The sequence below is a fragment of the Ostrinia furnacalis genome, unplaced genomic scaffold (assembly GCF_004193835.3).
Source record: "Ostrinia furnacalis isolate ACB-3 unplaced genomic scaffold, ASM419383v2 OfSCF0932, whole genome shotgun sequence".
NCBI classification, from domain to species: domain Eukaryota; kingdom Metazoa; phylum Arthropoda; class Insecta; order Lepidoptera; family Crambidae; genus Ostrinia; species Ostrinia furnacalis.
Window position 1 is genome coordinate 733905 of NW_021131171.1, and position 20949 is coordinate 754853.

A 20949-nucleotide genomic window follows, 5' to 3' on the forward strand; every position below is an offset into this window, starting at 1 on the left:
AAAGTTTTCGTTAATTTACTCTTAAAAGCTCTCTTAGGCTTTGTTATTAGTTTTATTCCCTTACAATCCAAACAAGTGTACCTACCTACTAATTGTTTAAAAGTTTGTCTTTTTGAGAATAACTTAGTTTGAAGTTTACTTTGAAGTTGAAAATATCACGCTATAAGTTATGACAAATAAATTAAGCGACGTTTTATGTGAAAACTATTAGTTAATATTGCAGTAACAAAAAAATATCTAAAAAAGCTTAAATTACTAACATTTTAGTTATTTATCTTTAAAGAACTTTAGATAATATTATTACGAGTATAAGATAAAATATACTAAAGTGAATGTTAAAGCTTCTCTCTCTACAGAGATAGAGCAAAGGGCTTTTAAAGTAAAATTAATGCGTCAATTCATACACAAAGTAAACATCACACATCATCACCATTTAACCAAGTTTAACCAACACTACCGAGGTTACATTGAGATTAATGGCATAGTTTCGGCTAGATGAAAGTACCAGGATTAATATTCACGCACTGTACAAGGAAGCAACGCAGGGCCTACATGGAAAGGGTATTAATAGTGCCTCCGATAAACGGCCAATAAGTTATGTAAAGTGCGGGTGCATCGGGTTACATTACAACCCTACATGAGGTTAGGACGCATGCGCGCGCACGCCATATGCGGAATATTAAAGGAGGAAAGAGAAAAAAATTAACTTGTGAAGCCATTTTCGTCTATCCGTCCCCTCGCCGCGACAGGGCAGAGAGCCTCGCGCCGTCCCTTCGAGCGAACGTCTGTGCCGCTCCGACGCGCGAACCGACTTCGACAACCGGTTTATCCCGACTATAAGACTATTTGTTGAGTGACCATAATAATTGTGCAGTGCTATTCAAATACTTTACAACTAACCGCAACTTTTGTGTGGCCATACTCACAGTGAAGTGTTGTTTTCAAAGTTTTCTTGTGTTCCAAAGTGACTGGATGTATGGAATCGGCTCCTTAGTGACGCATTCTCTACTTTTCCATTTGTCGAAAAGTCTCGCCTGAGACTTGCCAAGTAATTTTGTAAAGTTGTAACTTTAAGTTACTTTGCAAAAGGGGACCTCCGCAAGCCACAGCGCATGACAACGACTAACAGGTACTGTTTACATTTTCTCTAAGTTAAAGTTTAATTTGAAAATGGTAACTAGAATATTATATATTAGTTGTGAAACTAAACTTCTCTGTAAGCTTACATAGAATATAAAATACATAAAGTGTCTAAGGGTTGTAGCAGGAAAATGTAAAGAAAATGGTAGAGCTTTTAAATTTTTTATAAAACGTGTTTAACTTTGATTAACGATTACTTATTGGTTTCGTAAATTATAATAAAACCGTTTAGATAATTTATTAGCTTCGTTAAATATGTATATTCATGTTTTATTGGTTTAGGTACATTCTCTGCTATACGAATGTAAATGGAATTTCTTTCGAATATATTAAAGAGCGAATGTTTATCTCCAAATGTCACTACTTAAGGCATTTCGACCACTTGAAAAATACTTGTAACATTCAAAACTTTTTCACCTGGCCCTATCAGCTGTCGTACTTTAAAACCGGCTCCGATCAAATTCCAAATAAGACGTTCAAAGTGCATCAATTAAGATAACTCCTATCTAAGCCATAAAGGATGGGGCCAACCTGCCCCTTTCCATTACCAAATCTTAGCACAAGGATCCATTAAATCATTTTTTTTATTTACGATCTAATAACTGAGCTGCACTCTAAAATAGACAAGTACAATAAAAATCCATATAACATCCAATAAATTACAAGAAGACGTTCTTTTTATTGAAGTAACGAATGGTGAGATGAGTTATGGGGTAAGTTTTACCCATAAATCAGTCTTTTCCCTACTATGAGGAGATTTCGATTGGGGACTTTTAGTTCGACGGAACTCCCCTCTGGCAGTTTTTCTGATACTCTATCTGGATTCTGCAATCGAGTGATATAAAGCGAATTTTCGCGAAAAATTTTGATAGGTAGGTATTTGTTTATTTTCTTGTTGGCAGCTCTGATAATGTATGTTTGAGTTCTTTATGTTGTCTCTACTTTATCATTATGTAATGAATGAGTAGGAGGCTTTTTAGTCATGAACTGTATTTTTTATATTATGTAAATAGTGGCAAGGGTAGTTCATGCAATGAAATCATTTTATTAAGCTCAAGAAGCTGATTAGAAAGGAAACTTAGCAGACAGACCTCTAGAATAAATGAGTAGAAGTTTTTGATCCTCTATCTTCTAAAATACAATAGAAAGAACTTATGGGGCGGATGTTGTTCGTCATACTTAAACATATTTAATTTTAATAGTCGTTTACTTAGCATTTTTATTTCTTTGAGAATTAGATTCTTGATGTGGAGCTTTGTGTTGATTCCCAATACACAAAAACTTGTCATCTAATTAAATATTTGTTTCAATTTTAATATAACCCCTAACGACAAGCAAACATCTTGATTCTTATTATATTAGTGCAGATGTTTCGCCAAGTCCCGTTTTCACTTCTGATTAAGTTCGTTGCGGGTTTTAAGACGAGTTTCAGTTTCCCTCGGGAGCTCTCCCGGTTCATTGTTGGGGCTCTGCGGTTGTCATACTTGATCCCGACTTACAGAGTTGCAGCCAGGGTCACGATGTAGTGATGTCATTGGAACATTTTGGTCTGTAAAATGTGTTATTTATGATATGTTTTGGCATAAAACGTTTTAGGGTGACGATAAATGTAGCTAAACACTGTGACGTGTATTTAGTTGTAATGTGTGGTGAAACATAAAAATATAGTTTAATGTGCGGTCGAATGTACAAGTAGCTAAAAATTGTACAAGTGGCTAAAAATTGTAATGAGACAAAACAAAACTATGTATAATATTAATAATGCCTACAACAAAAAAAAACATAGTTTCTGTTGCAGTAACCAATACTTATAGCAAAAGGGTTAATGGTAAAATTAAATGATGAAAAAGATACCGACGATATTGAAATAGTAAATCCTTTTCTTTTAACAAAAAATAACGCATTTTTTAATGTTTCTAAGAAAATAATCAAGTAAACGGTTAACAAATTAGAATCATTCAACTAACTTGCTTGAAAAACTACAGAAAAGCCGATACAGAATCACTTAGCCCAACACGGCCAGAAAGAGCAAGCCAGCGAAATCCTGCAACACTATTGACACAACGGTCCCTCTAAAGTGTACTGCAAAGAGGCAATCAATTGAGCAGTTTGTGCTCGTCGGCTGCTCGTCAAGAAAATGGACGTGCTAAATAGGCGAATGACCGACCAGCCGTGAAATGACGTGCCTGTACCATTTGATGAACTATTGTTTACGCCGTAACCATGAGCACACATAATAGGCGTTCGATCTGCCCGAGTTATTCGAAATTCAGTCGGAAATCCTCGTCTTTAATTGGATACCAAACGGATTGGGTATCACTAGAGTCATCCAGTTTAAATAAATTTTGGGTACGGTCTGATATCTAACAAGATATTTAAGCTTTCGCATAGGTATTGAAGAGTATGTCTAAGTATATCATGTAGTTTTATTTCAGCCCCAAAAAGTAAGATTCTATTTTTATTTTACTTTGTTACATAACATGATCATCCAGTAAATCAAAAGCTTCTTTGTCTAATGTTTGTGCATTTGATGAAAATTTTGCGGAATGCTACTTACTTCTGAATGAAATCAAGTTATGACAAGACAAGACAAGACATTTTAAAAAGTTAAATCAAATTCTGGGTAATCTTTCTTGTGTCAGCAGTGGTTGGTTGCAAGTTCGAATGAAGCATAGATATACATGGACATTTTTGTATCCATTTTCATAGCCATGCATGGTTAGTACTTAATAATGTAGGTGTTCTAAAGAACCGTAATTTAGTCAGTAGCAAAATTCACTATGTTGGGGAAAGTGATAGTTGGAACAATTATTTATTTACTAGCATCTACTGCATCTACTGCCAACTTTGGAGCGGGAGTTTCGATACGGTAGCTTTATACGATAGCAATCTAGTATAGATTGCCGCGGCAAATAATACATCTTCAATTACTTAATTATTTATATCTTTCATGTTTCATTATTTATAAATATTACCAAATCGCGTGCCAATAATTTCACCCTTTTCGCAAGCATTCATGCCGTTCTTGTCTTGAATAATTTACTTCATCATAGCATCAACATTTTTAGTATTAAATTATTCCGAAGGTTTATTGCCAATTGACTTATGATATTGTCCAAGCACTTTTGCCTGTGATAACTTAGCTTTGATATACTTTTATTTGCTTCAAAGACAAGGCAGAAACATAATTAACTGGGCTCAAGCGGTCTTAGAAGAAAATTATGCCCATAATAAATTATCGTAATGGCGTTTGTCTGTTCCGTTATTCTTAATAGTCCAGTCATTTAAGCTTAAATTAGGTAAGAATCTCGGAATTCGAGATACCCAGCTGTAAGTCTGTAAATACTTGTATATTGACACCCTAAAAGTTGTCTCAAAACCTACATATGGTAGGGTGTAAGCAACTATTAAATTTTAAGGTCAAAGGTCACAAAAATCGGTATTTTGCGCTTTTTTTGGAAATATCTCATTTCCTATGGGTTTTTTGCTATTTGTATTTATTATCAATATTGTAGAATACTAAATTCTCTACAAATTTTGTTTAAAAGGATTTTAACGAAACTTGGTACAATTATTCTTCATACACCTGGGCAGGTTATAGTATACTTAGGAATTCCCACGGGAACAGGAATTAGCGGGAAAATCCTTTTGTATGAAAAATCTAAACGCTTAACGGAAGTTAGACGCTTGAAATTTGGCATGTAGGTACCTTAGTAAACTCAAAGCTTAGTTACAACAAGGAATTCCCGAAATTCCCACAGGAATTAGCGGGAAAATCCTTTTGTATGAAAAATCTAAACCGCTTAAGTAGACCTGAAGTGATGCAGTGACCGCGCGCTCTCCGCCCTCTATCTCGAAAACGGTTCACCGTATAAAAAAAGTTTTTAAACAAAATTTGTAGAGAATTTAGTATTCTACAATATTGATAATAAATACAAATAGCAAAAAACCCATAGGAAATGAGATATTTCTAAAAAAAGCGCAAAAAAACGATTTTTGTGACCGTTGACCTTGAAATTTAATAGTTGCTTACACCCTACCATATGTAGGTTTTGAGACAACTTTTAGGGTGTCAATATACACGTATTTACAGACTTACAGCTGGGTATCTCGAATTCCGAGGTGAACTTACTATAATGACTGGACTATAAGTACGCTATCAATAGTTTTGTCCTAAATATCGGATGACTTGAGGACCCTCAACGATGGTTTATTTAAGAATTTATTCCCGTAAAGGTTTATCGTTAACTTATAAGTATAGTGAAGGTGTAAGTAAATTGTTTGAAGCCTTTATAAGCTTCCATCTATGTTCTTAACTTAGGTAATAAAAAAGTTACCCTACCCTATTACTATGTAGTAGATCTAGTCAAATGATGGTTTATTGATGTCAAACTTATATCTTTATCCTTAGCCATTAAGATTGATACTGTATCGTAATTCTAGCACTTTGCTTCTTTGAGATTGCGACGTTCCCTTTATACCGACAATTGTAGCTTTTGTCCCTAAAAGTCACGGCATAACTTTTGATTACAAATTGTCGGAATATTTATTGAAGGGAGCTCCTTTGCTTGATTAAAATTCTTTCAATGGCTTACCTATCAACGGGACCCTAATGTGTAGCTTTACATTTAATTTGGTTTAGTGGTCTTGGTTGGGGATTTGAAATCAAGTTTTTATAAAGATGTGCAATGTTCTTCTTCTTTTTATGAATAACAACTGGTTTTCTTGCCATATTTTTAATGACCAAATCATTGAAAAATATGGACTATTTGTTGACGCTCTGAATAGTCATAGAAATTAAGATTATGTCACCAAGTAGGTACACAAATAATTATGTATCACTCATTAAAGCTATGTATTGTAACCAGAATAACATTGGCTAATATCCACAGATAACTTTTGACACGTCATATCCAGCATTGTTTACAAATTGTGTTACATTTAACTCACCACGTCACCATTGATCTTTTTACATTATCACAGTTCCAGCATAATTGGCTCTTTGCAACTCATCGACGCCCAATTGACGGCAATCATCAAATGTGCCCAGTTTCGGATTCCCACGGTGCCGGAAGCGTGCACTGGATAGCCACGCTCCAGTACTCGTGGCTATTGTGCCCAGACCCCGGCGTGGCGTCAAAAGCCCTCTCCTCTCCATGGGCCTAGTTGGCTATGCTTAATTCTTATTGCATCATTCGTTCCACGCCGTTTTCCCTTTTTTGTGCCAGATCCGACGCTCGGTGGTCTCCCCTTCGCGTCACGCGTTAGGAGCAAAAAAGCAAATACATCATCGATTAATTTGATTTTATTGCTAACGTTAACAGTTTGAATGATAATATTGTGAAGTTAGCTGGTAATAAAAAGCAAAAACATAAACTAAATGTTATACAAAACAATGATAACAAATAGTTCCAAGCTACATTCAAAACAACAACTTAACCCCAAGAGAACTTGATAAACAAAACAATTTCGAAGTGGTTTGCGAGACAAACTACTTACGTCAAATAAGTAAGTAGCTGGAGCAATTCATTGCACGTACACTAATAAGTTGCCCGATTAATTTCCTCTGCCATCTTTACGGTTAATAGACTCAATCTAGTCGCTACAGAGTTCAAGAGCACGGAGACCAGAAACACTAGTGAAATTTGCATTCCCGCTTCACTTCAACACAGTCAACATAGTGCAGACCACCCGCGACGCCTCCGGCTATCAGCCAAATACCAACTTTACTCCGACGAGACAGAACACCAAATCCGAAAACATAGTCGTTCCCATCGCACCTATCGTTTGCAATAAGGCGTTCTGCAATCTAGCTGCTACCCGCGAGTCTCGATACGTGCATAAGGTATATTATTGGTTCTCGTCCGTCTTTACAAACAGGGAATCGGCTGCAAAAACAAAAACGTTTTCAATTGCGGTGAGATATCTCCACGGTGAGCGAATTTTTTTAATCTTCGCCCGACATTTCAAATACAGCTGCAGCATTCGAATCTCATTAGTGGACGAAACAAGAGAAAAAAGCTGGGTGTAATAAATTTTAGCAAGGCTCAAGCGTTTACGGTTCCTTTTAATTTGGTTGCCATTGTCGGGGCGTCCCGCGGCGACGCGACCGGGTTCTTGCTAGGATTCCAGCTGCTTCAAACATTAGTTACTTCTTATTAGTCGATTACGAATAGAAATTAAACGCTGAGTGAAGAATATTTATTTAATTACAACAATATAAATCAAGTTCTCATTGTTAAGGTATTTCATTCAAAACAAAAACTGCGAAGATACTGAATGCGATTTATCACCCTTTATCTCCGAGTCAAAGAATGGATACTAATTTCAATCAGAATATCACTTCACACAGTCATAAATAGTTCGAAATTAATTTAACCTGTGCTAAAAAGGAGCGCAAACTCATAAAGGTGGTTAATGTGTTTTGAAAGGTGCAGCGTGTAAAAAAAGCGGCAGATGCATAAAGGCCCGCGAACGATATCATAAATCAATGTGGGTTTTATGTTGGCACGCAATAGATCCAATAGCTACCTCTCCGCCACTTCGGAGAAGCCATGTTTATTTTAAATGATTGGAGTAATTCCATGGGACCGGCTCAAGAGTGCGGACGAATGTGAGATGCATGACTTGCAGTTCTGAACCCTCGCATCACGCCGCAGCCACGACGATAAAATTAATAGTAGCCTCGCTATATCGATTGCGGCGATAAACTCGTTTCGAGTGAGGAAAGAAACTGTTTTACACATCAATCATTTGTTCCGTGCGCGTAATTGAAAATACACAGCTGCAGCTTTACGACATAACAAATGAACAACAAAACACGAAAACAATGCCCATTCCGTTATCATCGCACAAAAATGTACAACACAAGGTCGGGCGTTACTAAAGATTTTATGAGTGAACGCGACACGTGTTTGCCAAGTATCGGCTCCAAATGTGGCCCATCTGTGGAGAAGAGAACGTGCCATTTTTGGTCCACATTAAAATTCCCACACATAAAATTGATTGTAAAAAAAGGTTCTACGCCCGACGGGCCCTTTCCTACACAACAAACAAGCAGGTAAGCGAATCTTTACGATCCCTACTAAATTAAATATGTGCAATGCGACGAGGGATTCTACATCTTATTACAGTTGAGTAAAGAATAAGTTGATAGGAATGAAAATTCACAACTCTCTCACAATATTTTGGAAGAATAAAAACTTTGTTTTCTTTTCTAAGGTCGAACGAATATAGCTATTATTCCTTAGAGAAAAAAGTTTGATTTAATTTTGTGGCGACCTTTTCGGGTGTTCTAAGTTTACTGCTTCACAGCCACGTACTGCTTTGCCTTATATGATTTACTTCCTGGTGTTGCTTATGACATAAATTAATTATTGTATTACTGAATTATTGAATTAAAATATGGATAAAAAATGTATTAATAAAACAACTTTCTTGAGCTGTCAAAGTGAAGAAGTTGATTTTATTTTGTTTAGAAGAAAAAGTAATAAAAAGTATAAAAAGTGTAAAAACTCTTTGTTGGTTTCCAACATAGTTTCGCGCGCGAAATGCAACACGCACTAGAATTTAAGTTATTTGTATTAAACAATGAATAAAAGCTTATGATTAAAATAACTGAACTTGCAATTACTCTTAAAATGCAATTATGAAGGATAACATTTTCAGGTGTATAAATCAAAACAATCATGAAATCTAGATCTTAGCAATCTCTGGAAATGTACCTACCGGTCGATGTAACATTAAATTTTTGAATAGTATGCGATCTAACACATAATAAACAATTAAAACAAACACAAAACACTTAACATTCATATTGAAAGATAACTGAAATTAATGTAAATAAAAATAAACTTGGTTCAAGTTTCCTCACTTGTATAAATAAAAAGATATCATAATGTAAAAGCAATGAAAACCATCGTAAACATATTTATAAATGGATCAGAGTCACCAAGACCCCCATCGAGTTTGACCCAATGTATGAAATACCTTTGTATTATAATATGTATGAAGACCTGGCATGACGACTAAGGCCTGATTACAAAAAGAAGCTTGACTCCCTGAGTCTAATACAGTCTTGACGACATGAGGCATATTATTTTGCCTGTGTGAATAAGTAGTGGGAAACAAATTATTATTTGGATGAGTATGTACAGTTTCAGATTGACATGAATTATTTACATTGTTGGATGCATGCAATGTATTAATATTATGTACAGATTTTGATTGTTCAAATGAATTATTATGTATTAAAGAATTATGGGAATTCTCTTTGCATAAAGAACATGTAAAATGGTATCTACATTTTTGTGCATGCTTATTTAAACATATTTTACATAAATTGTAATTATTTACATGTGAAAGCCTTTCTGAATTAGTCATCAATAAAAAAGTAGGGCATTTGTACAATTTGTGATAGTCATTTTTACACAACAAACAAGGAATCATTGTTGATTTTGCATTATTACACTCTGGATTAGGTTTTGTATTACAAGTGGAAATATGAAAAGACCTCGAAGCCCTTTCTGTACGGCTCGTGTCACAAGCCGAGCTAGCCTCCAGCGAGATAGCACGTCTCTCTAGGAAACTTACCAGCGACTCCATACTGGGCATGTTACGATAGTCCTGCTCTGCACTAAACAATCTTACAGTCAGTGAATCTAATTTCTTCATCATGATGCACACCAATATGGAGTCCCAGCTATCAACGGGCTCATCATAGCTACGTAGCGCGCTCATTTGCTGCGAAATCTGTGACACTAAGGAACGGATGGCCTGGGCAGTGCCAAGCGTAATANTAAAACTGAATATTTATGAATATGTATTTTTAAAATAATTAATAAACAAAATTTTAAATGATCAGTGTCATTTGGGATCAATTTAACATGTTTATTTTATTTTACATCACTCTGTACAAAGTAACACAAAACTTAGGGATATTATTAAAAAAAAAGTAAATATAAGATATATCAATTAACTAAATACTAATAAACTTTCTGTTTAATGACACATCAAAGACAAAACTGCATAATTTAAATAATATCAATCAACTACTAAAACTAGCTTTTGCCCGGACTTCACCCAGCTTGAAATTTTATCTGTCACAGTAAAGCAATCTGCTTATTTTTTGTGTAAAAACCTTCTACGAAGTATTAGAAAACTTAAGGTTTCATAATACCACTTAAAAAAGAAAATTTATAAAGTTCAAAGGTGCCCCAACCATTTCGTTCAAAGCTGCCCCATGGGTATATTTCCAGAAAAAAACATAAATTTAATAACGGAACATACTTTTATATCGCAATTTCTTATCAAATCTTCATTGAAACTATTTAAACTTCCATATAGTAAACAAACCACTCACTATTTTATAAAACTACGTCCACAAAATCCTTAGAACCAAAATAAAAAAGTGCGAAATTGGCAGTCAAAAACAAAAAACCGCTTTTGCCGGTTAACCTACATTTAGATATTAAAAATGAGATGTGACAGCTATGCGCATCAGTGCTGGCAATATAAATTATGATTTATACCATTGTAGCCTAAACCAGTGATTTTTAAATTCATTTGTTCTAAGCTGCCCCTGTCCAAAGCTGCCCCCCTCTCCCCTACCTTAGTAAACTCAAAGCTTAGTTACAACAAGGAATTCTCGAAATTCCCACAGGAATTAGCGGGAAAATCCTTTTGTATGAAAAATCTAAACCGCTTAAGTAGACCTGAAGTGATGCAGTGACCGCGCGCTCTCCGCCCTCTATCTCGAAAACGGTTCACCGTATAAAAAAAGTTTTTAAACAAAATTTCTAGAGAATTTAGTATTCTACAATATTGATAATAAATACAAATAGCAAAAAACCCATAGGAAATGAGATATTTCTAAAAAAAGAGCAAAAAACCTATTTTTGTGACCGTTGACCTTGAAATTTAATAGTTGCTTACACCCTACCATATGTAGGTTTTGAGACAACTTTTAGGGTGTCAATATACACGTATTTACAGACTTACAGCTGGGTATCTCGAATTCCGAGGTGAACTTACTATAATGACTGGACTATACCTACACAATAGTAAAATGTAACACTTGTGATAGATTAATTTAGTGACTGCTTTGCTATGCTTGCTTGTAAGAACTATTTATTAGTCTAAACAAATAAAGAAATTTTGACTTTGACTTTTGACTTTGACTTTTATGCTATGTCTTTTATACTGTTATCTAATTAGTATAATAATATGCCTTAAAGGCCCTTTCTTACGGGAATCCAGTTTTATTTGCAAGGAAGTACTAATTAAACTAAATATTTTTTAACAGTTTAACTCAAGATTGCATTGATCACCGATAGATGTCACTGTGCGCAGTTACATCTCAGTGGCAAAGTTTTACAAAGTCAGTACTTAAGCAGATAAGATTTTTGTTTGGGCATACTAATAAACACACAATCCAGTGATATTTACTGCTAAATTAGTTTGAAATAGGTCGGTTATGTTATCCACAAGGTGGACCGACATCATAAAGGTAGCAGGCAGGCGCTGGACGCAGGCCGCTACCAACCGGGCAACCATGGAAAGTCTTTGTTCAGCAGTGGACGCCCTATGGCTGAGATGATGAGGTAAGTTATGGTATTGAGATCTAAATTTTTGTCCTTGCTGCTGAGTGGCTCAAGCAGCACCATTTAATAAACACGACGGCACCTGAAGCTTAACACTGTCCTTTATTTTATAGATCGTTTCATCTACGAAGACGCGCCCCACCAATTTTTGGTCGAGGGAAGCGCGGGGTGCGGGGAGTTTGATCCGAGCAATCCGAGCGTCATTATTGTAGTGTGCGTGTGCACTCATGGATAATTTAGCGTGTACCGATAACACTCAAACATTAGTGGATTTTTTTTTATCCACATCGAGGAAGCTCTTGACCTGTATCTCACCTGATGGTAAGTGACGACCAGGCCGAAGGTGGAAGACTCGGAAGAATGGTGGGACGCGTCTGGTCGCGTCTTCGTGGATGAAACGATCTATAGTTTTAAGGACTCGTTCCCACGGCAAGCCAGTTGTGCGGAATCCAGTAATGCAGGATCCTGCAAAACTGGAATGTCGTGTAAGAACACATTGTCATGTTTGAAATTCGAATTCCAAGTTCGAACCGATTGGTTTCGTGACACTGCAAACGGGATGTTCATGTGAACGTTAATATTAAAACACGTACTACTAAATGGGATCCTGCAAAAAACGGGACATCTCAGTGGGAAAGAGCCCTTAGAGTATGCGCACACCGTTTTAGTTGACCGATTATTGTGCCCGATTTAAAATTGTTTAAAGATTCGGCCAAATAGAATCGCGGCGTAGTGTGCGCACTCCCGTACATGCCCATACTGATCAACTGCCCGACTAAACTATCGGCCGACGAAAAATCAACGGTGTGCGCCTACTCTTAATTGGTAAAATAATATATTAATACAGTCATTAGGAGGTGCCGATCAAACTGAGCCCAAATCTCGTAGATTTAAGGTGCATTATTTAACAACTCTGTTCGAGTTCCTTGGTGAAAATAAGTCACCTAAGGTTAAGGTCAAGGAAATGTGCACTCTACGCAAATGACATTTGGACCTTACTTGCTTGACGATGCTAGATTCTTCTGCACAGTAACAGATAAAGGTGTATCGTACGCGCATATTGTGGGTAACCTACCCACAATAATTACTAAAAACACCTAGTTTAATACATATTGGCTTTGGCAAGGTATTTTTCGGTCATATCTATCCCGTTTTTTACAGGAACTGTTTTTTGCTGCCGTTTAGTGGTACTTATACGTGTATATTAACGTTCACACGAATATCCGTTTGCAGTGTCCCGCATAAAACCGATTCGTTCGAATTTCAACACACATTTTCAGATATTTCTCGCCTATTACGACATCCACTCGAAGAGACGGGGTGGTCAATTGGGTATTTGCCACCACTCCCCGTTAAATAAAGCACAACTTTTTTAAATAGGCACTTCATTCTGGTCTTAAATCTTAATTAATTTGAAATTACCTGTAAATTAAGATTTTAGTTGCATTGTAATTAAAAAGTAGTTTATTGAGTTGACAAAATAGAACCGTCACTGGCTAGTATTGCCATAAAAAACTACTGCAGCACTTACAAAAATAACGACAATTTGTGGTTGCTAATATATAATATTCACAACCATAAGGAAAAGATGAGATCAAAGGAAAAGATGAGCTCATACATTTCCTCTAAGGCTTTAATAAGTGGTGACGGAAAAGTCTCGGGAGGCTTTATATATGACCCAAAGAATAAGTCGCCACCGCGATTCAACGGAGCACAGCGCCATCTATGTAATGGGCATGGAAACATTAAAAACATGCCGTTCGTTCATGCAATACAAGATGGGGTATTAAATTTCGCATTCCTTGTTTTGGGGTCTGATAGAATTTGAATAGAAACTTACCTTAATATTTTTTAATATTGGTATTAGTCAATTTAAGATATTTTTAGGTTAGCTAATTACGTAATAACATAAGAAGGTTCCTTAAGTAGGGACTGAATAAATTAACTAACTTAGGCCCGATTCGACCAAACTTTTATCCGAGAATAACTCCTGGTATAACTAGCTTATTGACAGTTTTAGTATAAAAGGAAATATGTGAAAACTGACGATTTATTCTGAGATTAATATTTACTCTTGTTTGGTCGAATCCACCATTAGTATTTATATGGATCTCACAATTTTTTACGGTAGAAGAACTAAGTTGCGAGACTCGGTTTTTTACAAGTTTGTTTTTGATGGCATTCCATTCTGCCGAAACCACTCGGTTTTGTATCTTGTTACTAGCACTACAGTAGTTAAGCTACTGCAGCACTTACAAAAATAACGACAATTTGTGGTTGCTAATATCTAATTCACAACCATAAGGAAAAGATGAGATCAAAGGAAAAGATGAGCTCATACGTTTCCTCTTAGGCTTTAATAAGTGGTGACGGAAACGTCTCGGAGGCTTTATATATGACCCAAAGAATAAGTCGCCACCGCGATTCAACGGAGCACAGCGCCAGCTATGTAACGGGCATGGAAACATTAAAAGCATGCTGTTCGTTCATGCAATACAAGATGGTGTATTAAAGTCTGCGTGTTTTAGTATCTGATTATAGGGTAGGATGGTTTTACGATTTCTAATAGGTAATTTGAATGAGAACTTACCTTGTTTTTTACGTAAAATAAAATAACACGTAGAACTTCTTCTTCTTGTAAGCACAGCATATTTATTAAGTCGTTAGAAGTAGGTATATCACTCAAAATAATTACCTTTTTACTAACTCACTTATTTTAAAAAAGTAATACCTTTTCGACGAAACGTGTCGAGAATAATTAAATGTAAATAAATGTTCTTAACAGACGTAAAAGAAATTATTGTAAGATCGAAGTCCACTATTCTTCACCGCAAAAAAGTATACAAATAAACGAAAATAAACCAAGTTTCTTTTTCTTACATTTTAGACCGGGGGCGACCTTATTAGTTTAACATCCGAGCTGATACTTAATTTAATACATAATTTTATACAAAACTTACTTTTATCTGGCAGTCATTGCAGAGTGTTTATTTATCAAATGGCTTACCTGAAACAGATGAAAAAAAAACAATAAATTATGTGTTCTTTATTTTTTCAAACAGAATAAAGTTAAGAAGCTAAAAATTCGAAACAGGTAACGATTTTTCCCGCTGTCATTTTATAATATAACGCGTAAAATTGTAAACTAACAGTGAGTTAGGTTAGATTAAATTGTAATTTAACTACTTCAGATTATAATCTGGTGGAATTCTCAATGTTTCGGTGACATGTACATACGAAGTCGCGATCAAAAGCTAGTTTTACAGAATAATAATAAGTACTAGGCGTACAGAAGGTTTCCTTCGCGAAGGTATTTAAAAATACATGCTCAATATCGTCAACAATAATAATATGGTGTAATTTAGCTTGTCTCAAGAGTCGAGCACCATTTTGTTGACAAACGTCAGTGATCGATACTGCGCCGATGCCATAGGGCTGACTTCGGTAAAATGATGTGTGATGTGAGGTGCCAAACTGGGGAAAATGGCGGAGGAAATACATGATTTCGTGTTTCTATTAATATTCAGGCAGTTAAAATGCTGCACAGTATGAATTTTTTTACACCACAGTTTTTTTTTTTACTTTCCATCATACAACATTACATACTTTATTGTCTTTATTTTATTTTCTTTATTTGGAAAACATACAGCTTATATTATGACTAGCTTTCCGCCCGCGGCTTCGCCCGCGTGGAATTTTGTCTGTCACAGAAAAACTTTATCGCGCGCGTCCCTGTTTCAAAAACCGGGATAAAAACTATCCTATGTTCTTTCCCGGGACTCAAACTATCTCTATGCCAAATTTCATCAAAATCGGTTGCGAGGTTTAAGCGGGAAAGCGTAACAGACAGACAGACAGACAGACAGACAGACAGACAGAGTTACTTTCGCATTTATAATATTAGTTGGGATACAGGTAGAATAAAAATAATAAGTCTTACACAAGCCTATGATGCAAATGGGTGAAGAATACGCGTGCGTGCGTCAATGCTCGCTCGTAGGTGTCCTGTCGATTAAATCCCACCAAAAACATTCTGTAAAAAACTAGCCAAGTCTCGATGGAGCTGCTTGTTTATCTCTAAAAAGTAATGAAATCTAGACAAAGTCGTGCCAAGTCTATGGTTCCTTACTGCGATTTCTTTATTATTATAGTTAATGTTGTGTGACTTGGCGCGTAATACTAGGCAGATCTAAAAGAGCACTAATATGCGTTTTAATCATTAGTCCCTTAGTGTCGTATCTCCTATTTAACAAAGCAATAGCATCATCGTACGACTGGTTTATGAGAGGCAGATTATTTACAAGATTCAAAGCCTCGCCCTTTAAATAGCCCTTTAAATAATATAATTTTTGTACATTGGATAACTTACAGTTTTTGCCTATTAATGCCATAAAAAGCTCCATGAATGGCTTGTATGTACAGACGTTGTTACCGTCAAACGATTGGATTTCTATCGGAGGCAGCCTCGTGGTCTCGAACAGCGGCGTCGAAGCGTCCACGGCACACGCAAACCCCAGCGGCGAAGCACTGCTGCGGCGGTCCAGAAGAGCGTCGATCCGGGAAAGGACATCGTAATAGCGGTCCTCGAACTCCTCTTCACCGTCCAACACCTCCTGGCCTTGCAGAATGGCCTCGTCCGCCAGCTGGTGGTAGCGCGCGAACGCTTCTTCTATTGCTTTCCTTCTGTTCGTCAACTCGAAAACACTCGGGTCCGTCTTCTTGTTCAAAAAGGTAACACATCGTGTTATAGCGGCCTTGCACTGCCCTTGTAAATGCTTGGTTTTTTGGTTAGTGTCACCACAAACCTGGGTAGCCATTATACCTACTGCAATCGGCAACTATGCCGGCGTTGGCCCTCGGGATAATTTTCCAGCAGCACACAAAAAAAACCAATATGAATGATGTATGGGTTTCGGCACCAAATTGATGTTGCTTATGACATAAATTAATTATTGTATTACTGAATTATTGAATTAAAATATGGATAAAAAATGTATTAATAAAACAACTTTCTTGAGCTGTCAAAGTGAAGAAGTTGATTTTATTTTGTTTAGAAGAAAAAGTAATAAAAAGTATAAAAAGTGTAAAAACTCTTTGTTGGTTTCCAACACCTGGATATGTCGTTAACGCACTGTTTTGAACACATTATAGCATTCAATGAAATGTGAAGGGGAGGGGTCTGTATAAAATGTTTTATTTATGAAAGCTCATACGACTGTGTCTGTGGTCTTTGGTTTCGTTTCTTTATAGTATTGTTAGGTACACTTAATGACAAGAATCTTATGTTTATTTAATGCTGTATTGCATCTAATTTCAAAATCCTACCTATCATTAGATTTCTTATTACCTCAGTTAGTTAATACCTCTGTGTCTTAAAGAGGTGTGAGGCAAGGCATATTTACAGATGCTAAAAGAGCATTGAAGCAGGTGCCAGTGTCAGTTATAGTAACTTGCCACTTGAGGGCTGTTGACACGGCCGTGTTATTCCGGAACTCTTCACACGGCTCCAGGATGGCTTGTCTCATTACCGTGTCGTATTTGCTCGTCATTATCGATGGACTCCTAACATTCCACAGGCTGTCGGCCTGGGCAAACACGGCGGCGGCTGCATACGAAGTGTCATGTCCCAGAGAACAAATACATATTGCTATTTGTGCTTCACAAGTCTAGGGTTTTGGGATAGATTTTCTGAAAATAATGACGGTGTCATATTGTCATATTCTCTCACTCCAAAAAAAATGCATTTCCAAAATACGTCTGCAAAGTTTACAGATGAATCAAATACTTACGGGATATTGGGCAAATCTAACTTGTAGTTTTATCATTCACAGAATCACCTAAAATAGGTATTATGATAATATTTTTCATAATATGAACATATTTTATTCAGACACAGAATTTTTATGTATTCTTCATTATCAAAAGAATATAAAATCGAATATCTATGAGTAAGCTTCGCCGTTTTATGTAGACACTTTTACGGCTTCATTATTGAAATGTAAATGATATACTTATTTAGTACCTCTACTGTAAACTATCGGAAAATCTAGCTTTGAATAAATATTCAAATATAACTTTATAATACGGTTACAAATTACAAAACTCGTTGATCCCCATCGCGTTAAGTGTGAAAGGGCCAGCCATGACAAATAAACGTTTATGTCTGAGCATGTGTCATTTCTGTGGTCAGAGATAAAATCAATGTTATTACGCCAACTGGTATTGTACCTGACTAGCTGTGGGAATTTTCCGGTTCTGTACGTGAGTTGTCACGAAAAAATTTTAAAGCTGCTTCTTTTCTGACCACGGGTATTAAAATATATCAGTTTAACCGCAATTTATGTTAATTGCTTTTGTATCATTTCAGGCTGGTGCTATTTTCGTATTGAGCACTTATGCATCAAGACAGCCTCCATGATATTAAACAGCTGTTTTGTCTGATTCTTGTGATCGTCTTATTTTACTCATTACACTTTGCCAAGTCAGCTCAGATCATTTAAACCTTGGAAACATCGAATTTCAAATCTATATTTAGCAAGTCAGCTTTACTTTCAAAAAGCTCAGTGAACAATATCAACTCATTTGTGGGCACCATAATTACGTTAAAGCTTAATATTTTCAGCGGCTTCCGTATTACTCTAAGGAAACTTATGAAAACACGTTCTGTTAGCCGATCCTGGAGCGCACAGTGATGAGAAAATAATGAGGTTTTAGTTTTCTACGGCTAATCTTGCCGGCTATTTGCGTTGAAAGAGGTTCATCATGCGCCCGATCTAAACAATTTAAAATTATATCAGGCTCTCAATTTATTCGAGCTATGAGTACATGGATAATAGCTCTCTCGGTTGGCCACGTCGAGGATGAGGATGGTCGGACAATCAAAACAATAATGTTGTGATAGGAAGCGGCGGCCGCGGTCCTGTTTATTTTAAACATTCACCCGCAGCAAGATTATCTTCCTTGTAATGCTGTTGCCGCGAGCTGTGTGCTTTGCCTCACCGCTGACCCGTTCCACGCCAAACGTTTGTTTACAGAAATTAGTGTAAACAAATTGGTAAGCGCCCAACCCATTGTTTGAAATTATCTTCGTCAATGCTGTTATGGTGATCGCTTGTGCTAACAAAACCACCTAATTGATCGCTTCACAACTTCGGTGAAAGACGGAGACGGTGTATCGTGGTATGTGCGTGACTATATTTATCTTTGCAGTTTAATTTATTTTCATCGTAAGCCGTGAGTCATGATGCATTCTCATATTAAACACCTGGATGAGAAAATGTTTTGAGATAATAAACACTATAATCTTGGTAATGGATTATCGTCGCTTTATGATTCATTGGTTTCTAATTTTATACTTTTATATTATAAGTAGAAATATTTATATCAATTAATATAGACGATTGCGCCAGTGAAGGCTTGTCATTAAGTAAGTTAATGCCCAGCGATGACTGTAAGTAATCTTCTTGTTAACCAAATGGTTCAATAACTGGTTTAAAGTCATTCCTGACTGGTTATATTAGAAAACGGTGTGGTAAGCAAAAGGTTTGGTAATTTATATTTAAAATGGGATACCATTCAGTTGAGAATTTTACTTGAACGTTATAAAGATCGTAAAAGATTACCGTCACCATCGAAAAGTTAGATAAATACGTCGTTATTTACAGATATTGACACTTTCAAACTGTTTAATTTAGATAACTTCTCAATATTTACTTTGATATGAGATATGAAGAATCAATTCGTGTTTGGATTGAACGAAGGTCTATTTTATAATAATAATAAAGTTTAATAAAGTTTATTTCGGTAACTTTTACACATTTTTCATTACAAGTATTTGGGGCTTCCCATTAAGCAACCAGTTTTGCTTGTGTTAGGAAGCTCCGCTCTTCTATGTTATAGTAAAATTACAAAATAAATGATACTATTAGCAAAAGCGTTAGTGCCATAACTAATACGAAACAATTTTGAGTAAGTATGTGTGTGTGTGTGTGTGTGTGTGTGTGTGTGTGTGTGTGTGTGTGTGTGTGTGTGTGTGTGTGTGTGTGTGTGTGTGTGTGTGTGTGTGTGTGTGTGTGTGTGTGTGTGTGTGTGTGTGTGAGAGAGAGTGAGTGTGTGTGTGTGTGTCTGGTTACCCTACAATATTTTTAAAATTAAAGTATCTTTAACCTGTCATCAGAGATTCTGTTTCATCATAATTTTTTAACTTTAACCATTCAGTTACAATATGTTTGCACTTGACATAAGATAACGGGTAAATATTAAGTTCCCTATTCACTTTATTATTGTATAGAATAGCGGCTCTATTACCAAATTGCCTTTCAGCAAAAACAGACTTTATTTTTATAAAATATTTTGGAACATCAAAAAGCCATTACGGTAGGGAGGTGCTATTTCACGAGGTGTGTACAAGGAGTTATAATTCGAAATCGTGCAGTTGACTTCTGAGGCGCGTTGCGAGTGGATCGAACTTTACTGCCTATAAACTCTTTATTGCCCATTGTCAACGATTATTACTTAACCCTCATGACTTATGAAGTAATAAATTCAGTCTCTTCATACCGATCGCGCCACAAATCCGGCCGTGCGAGCTTTTCGGCCGAGTAAATACTCGTAGTACTACGATTAACTTTCTGCTATCAATAAATAAACACAGCCAGAGATAATATTTGGATATTAAACTCAAACGGAATTCGATATCAGTACAAACAAACTCATGGAACTCTTTGAAACTTCTGATGATCTGTGAACCTTTGTGGTTAGAATGTATTTACAAAGTTAATATTTGCATAGTTCCGAGACCACGGCAACTCTCAAAGAAGCGGTCGTGATCCTCAGCCCGTGTCTTAAATTAGCTGTTCGTAATAAAAATACGAATTTACGTTCACGACTAAAGAAAGAAAGACGAAGAAAAAACCTGCGATGGTAAAAAGTATAAGACAGCGCCAATAAACAATGCAGGAATCCAAGTGGATAACAAAGGCAAGCAGTTGCGTGCCTGATTCAATAGATCGAAGATCGGAATAAGCTTAAAATATCGTCTAATGGACTGGCTGTAAATATCCCATTTGTAATTGCAGAGCGGCGATTCCGCGGCGGTATAGAAGCGGCGCTGTTGATCTTGATGCCTATCTGGTTTGCGCTGGGCCTCGCTTTCGTGTAAGCTATTTGCAAGTGCTTGCATGCTACCATTTTAGGCTTCGAAATAATG

The 20949-nt window shown here is 36.3% G+C and overlaps 2 protein-coding genes across 6 annotated transcripts in view; one reads left to right on the forward strand and one right to left on the reverse strand.

The window, feature by feature from the left end:
• Positions 1-765: 765 nt before the first annotated feature.
• The window catches only part of LOC114350627 (uncharacterized), a 125402-nt gene continuing 105218 nt past the window's right edge, over positions 766-20949 (forward strand). For all 5 annotated transcript variants that reach the window (XR_003655713.1, XR_003655714.1, XM_028301493.1 and 2 more), the window contains exon 1: positions 766-1129. The gene's annotated coding sequence lies outside the window, so the exon portion shown is untranslated. The remainder of the gene's footprint in view (positions 1130-20949) is intronic.
• LOC114350640 (uncharacterized) lies at positions 9088-16558 on the reverse strand. The gene is made up of 2 exons (XM_028301508.1): positions 15921-16558; positions 9088-9937 (listed from the first exon to the last, which is right to left on the reverse strand). The coding sequence occupies exons 1-2, from the start codon at positions 16556-16558 to the stop codon at positions 9088-9090; spliced, it is 1488 nt and encodes a 495-aa protein (XP_028157309.1).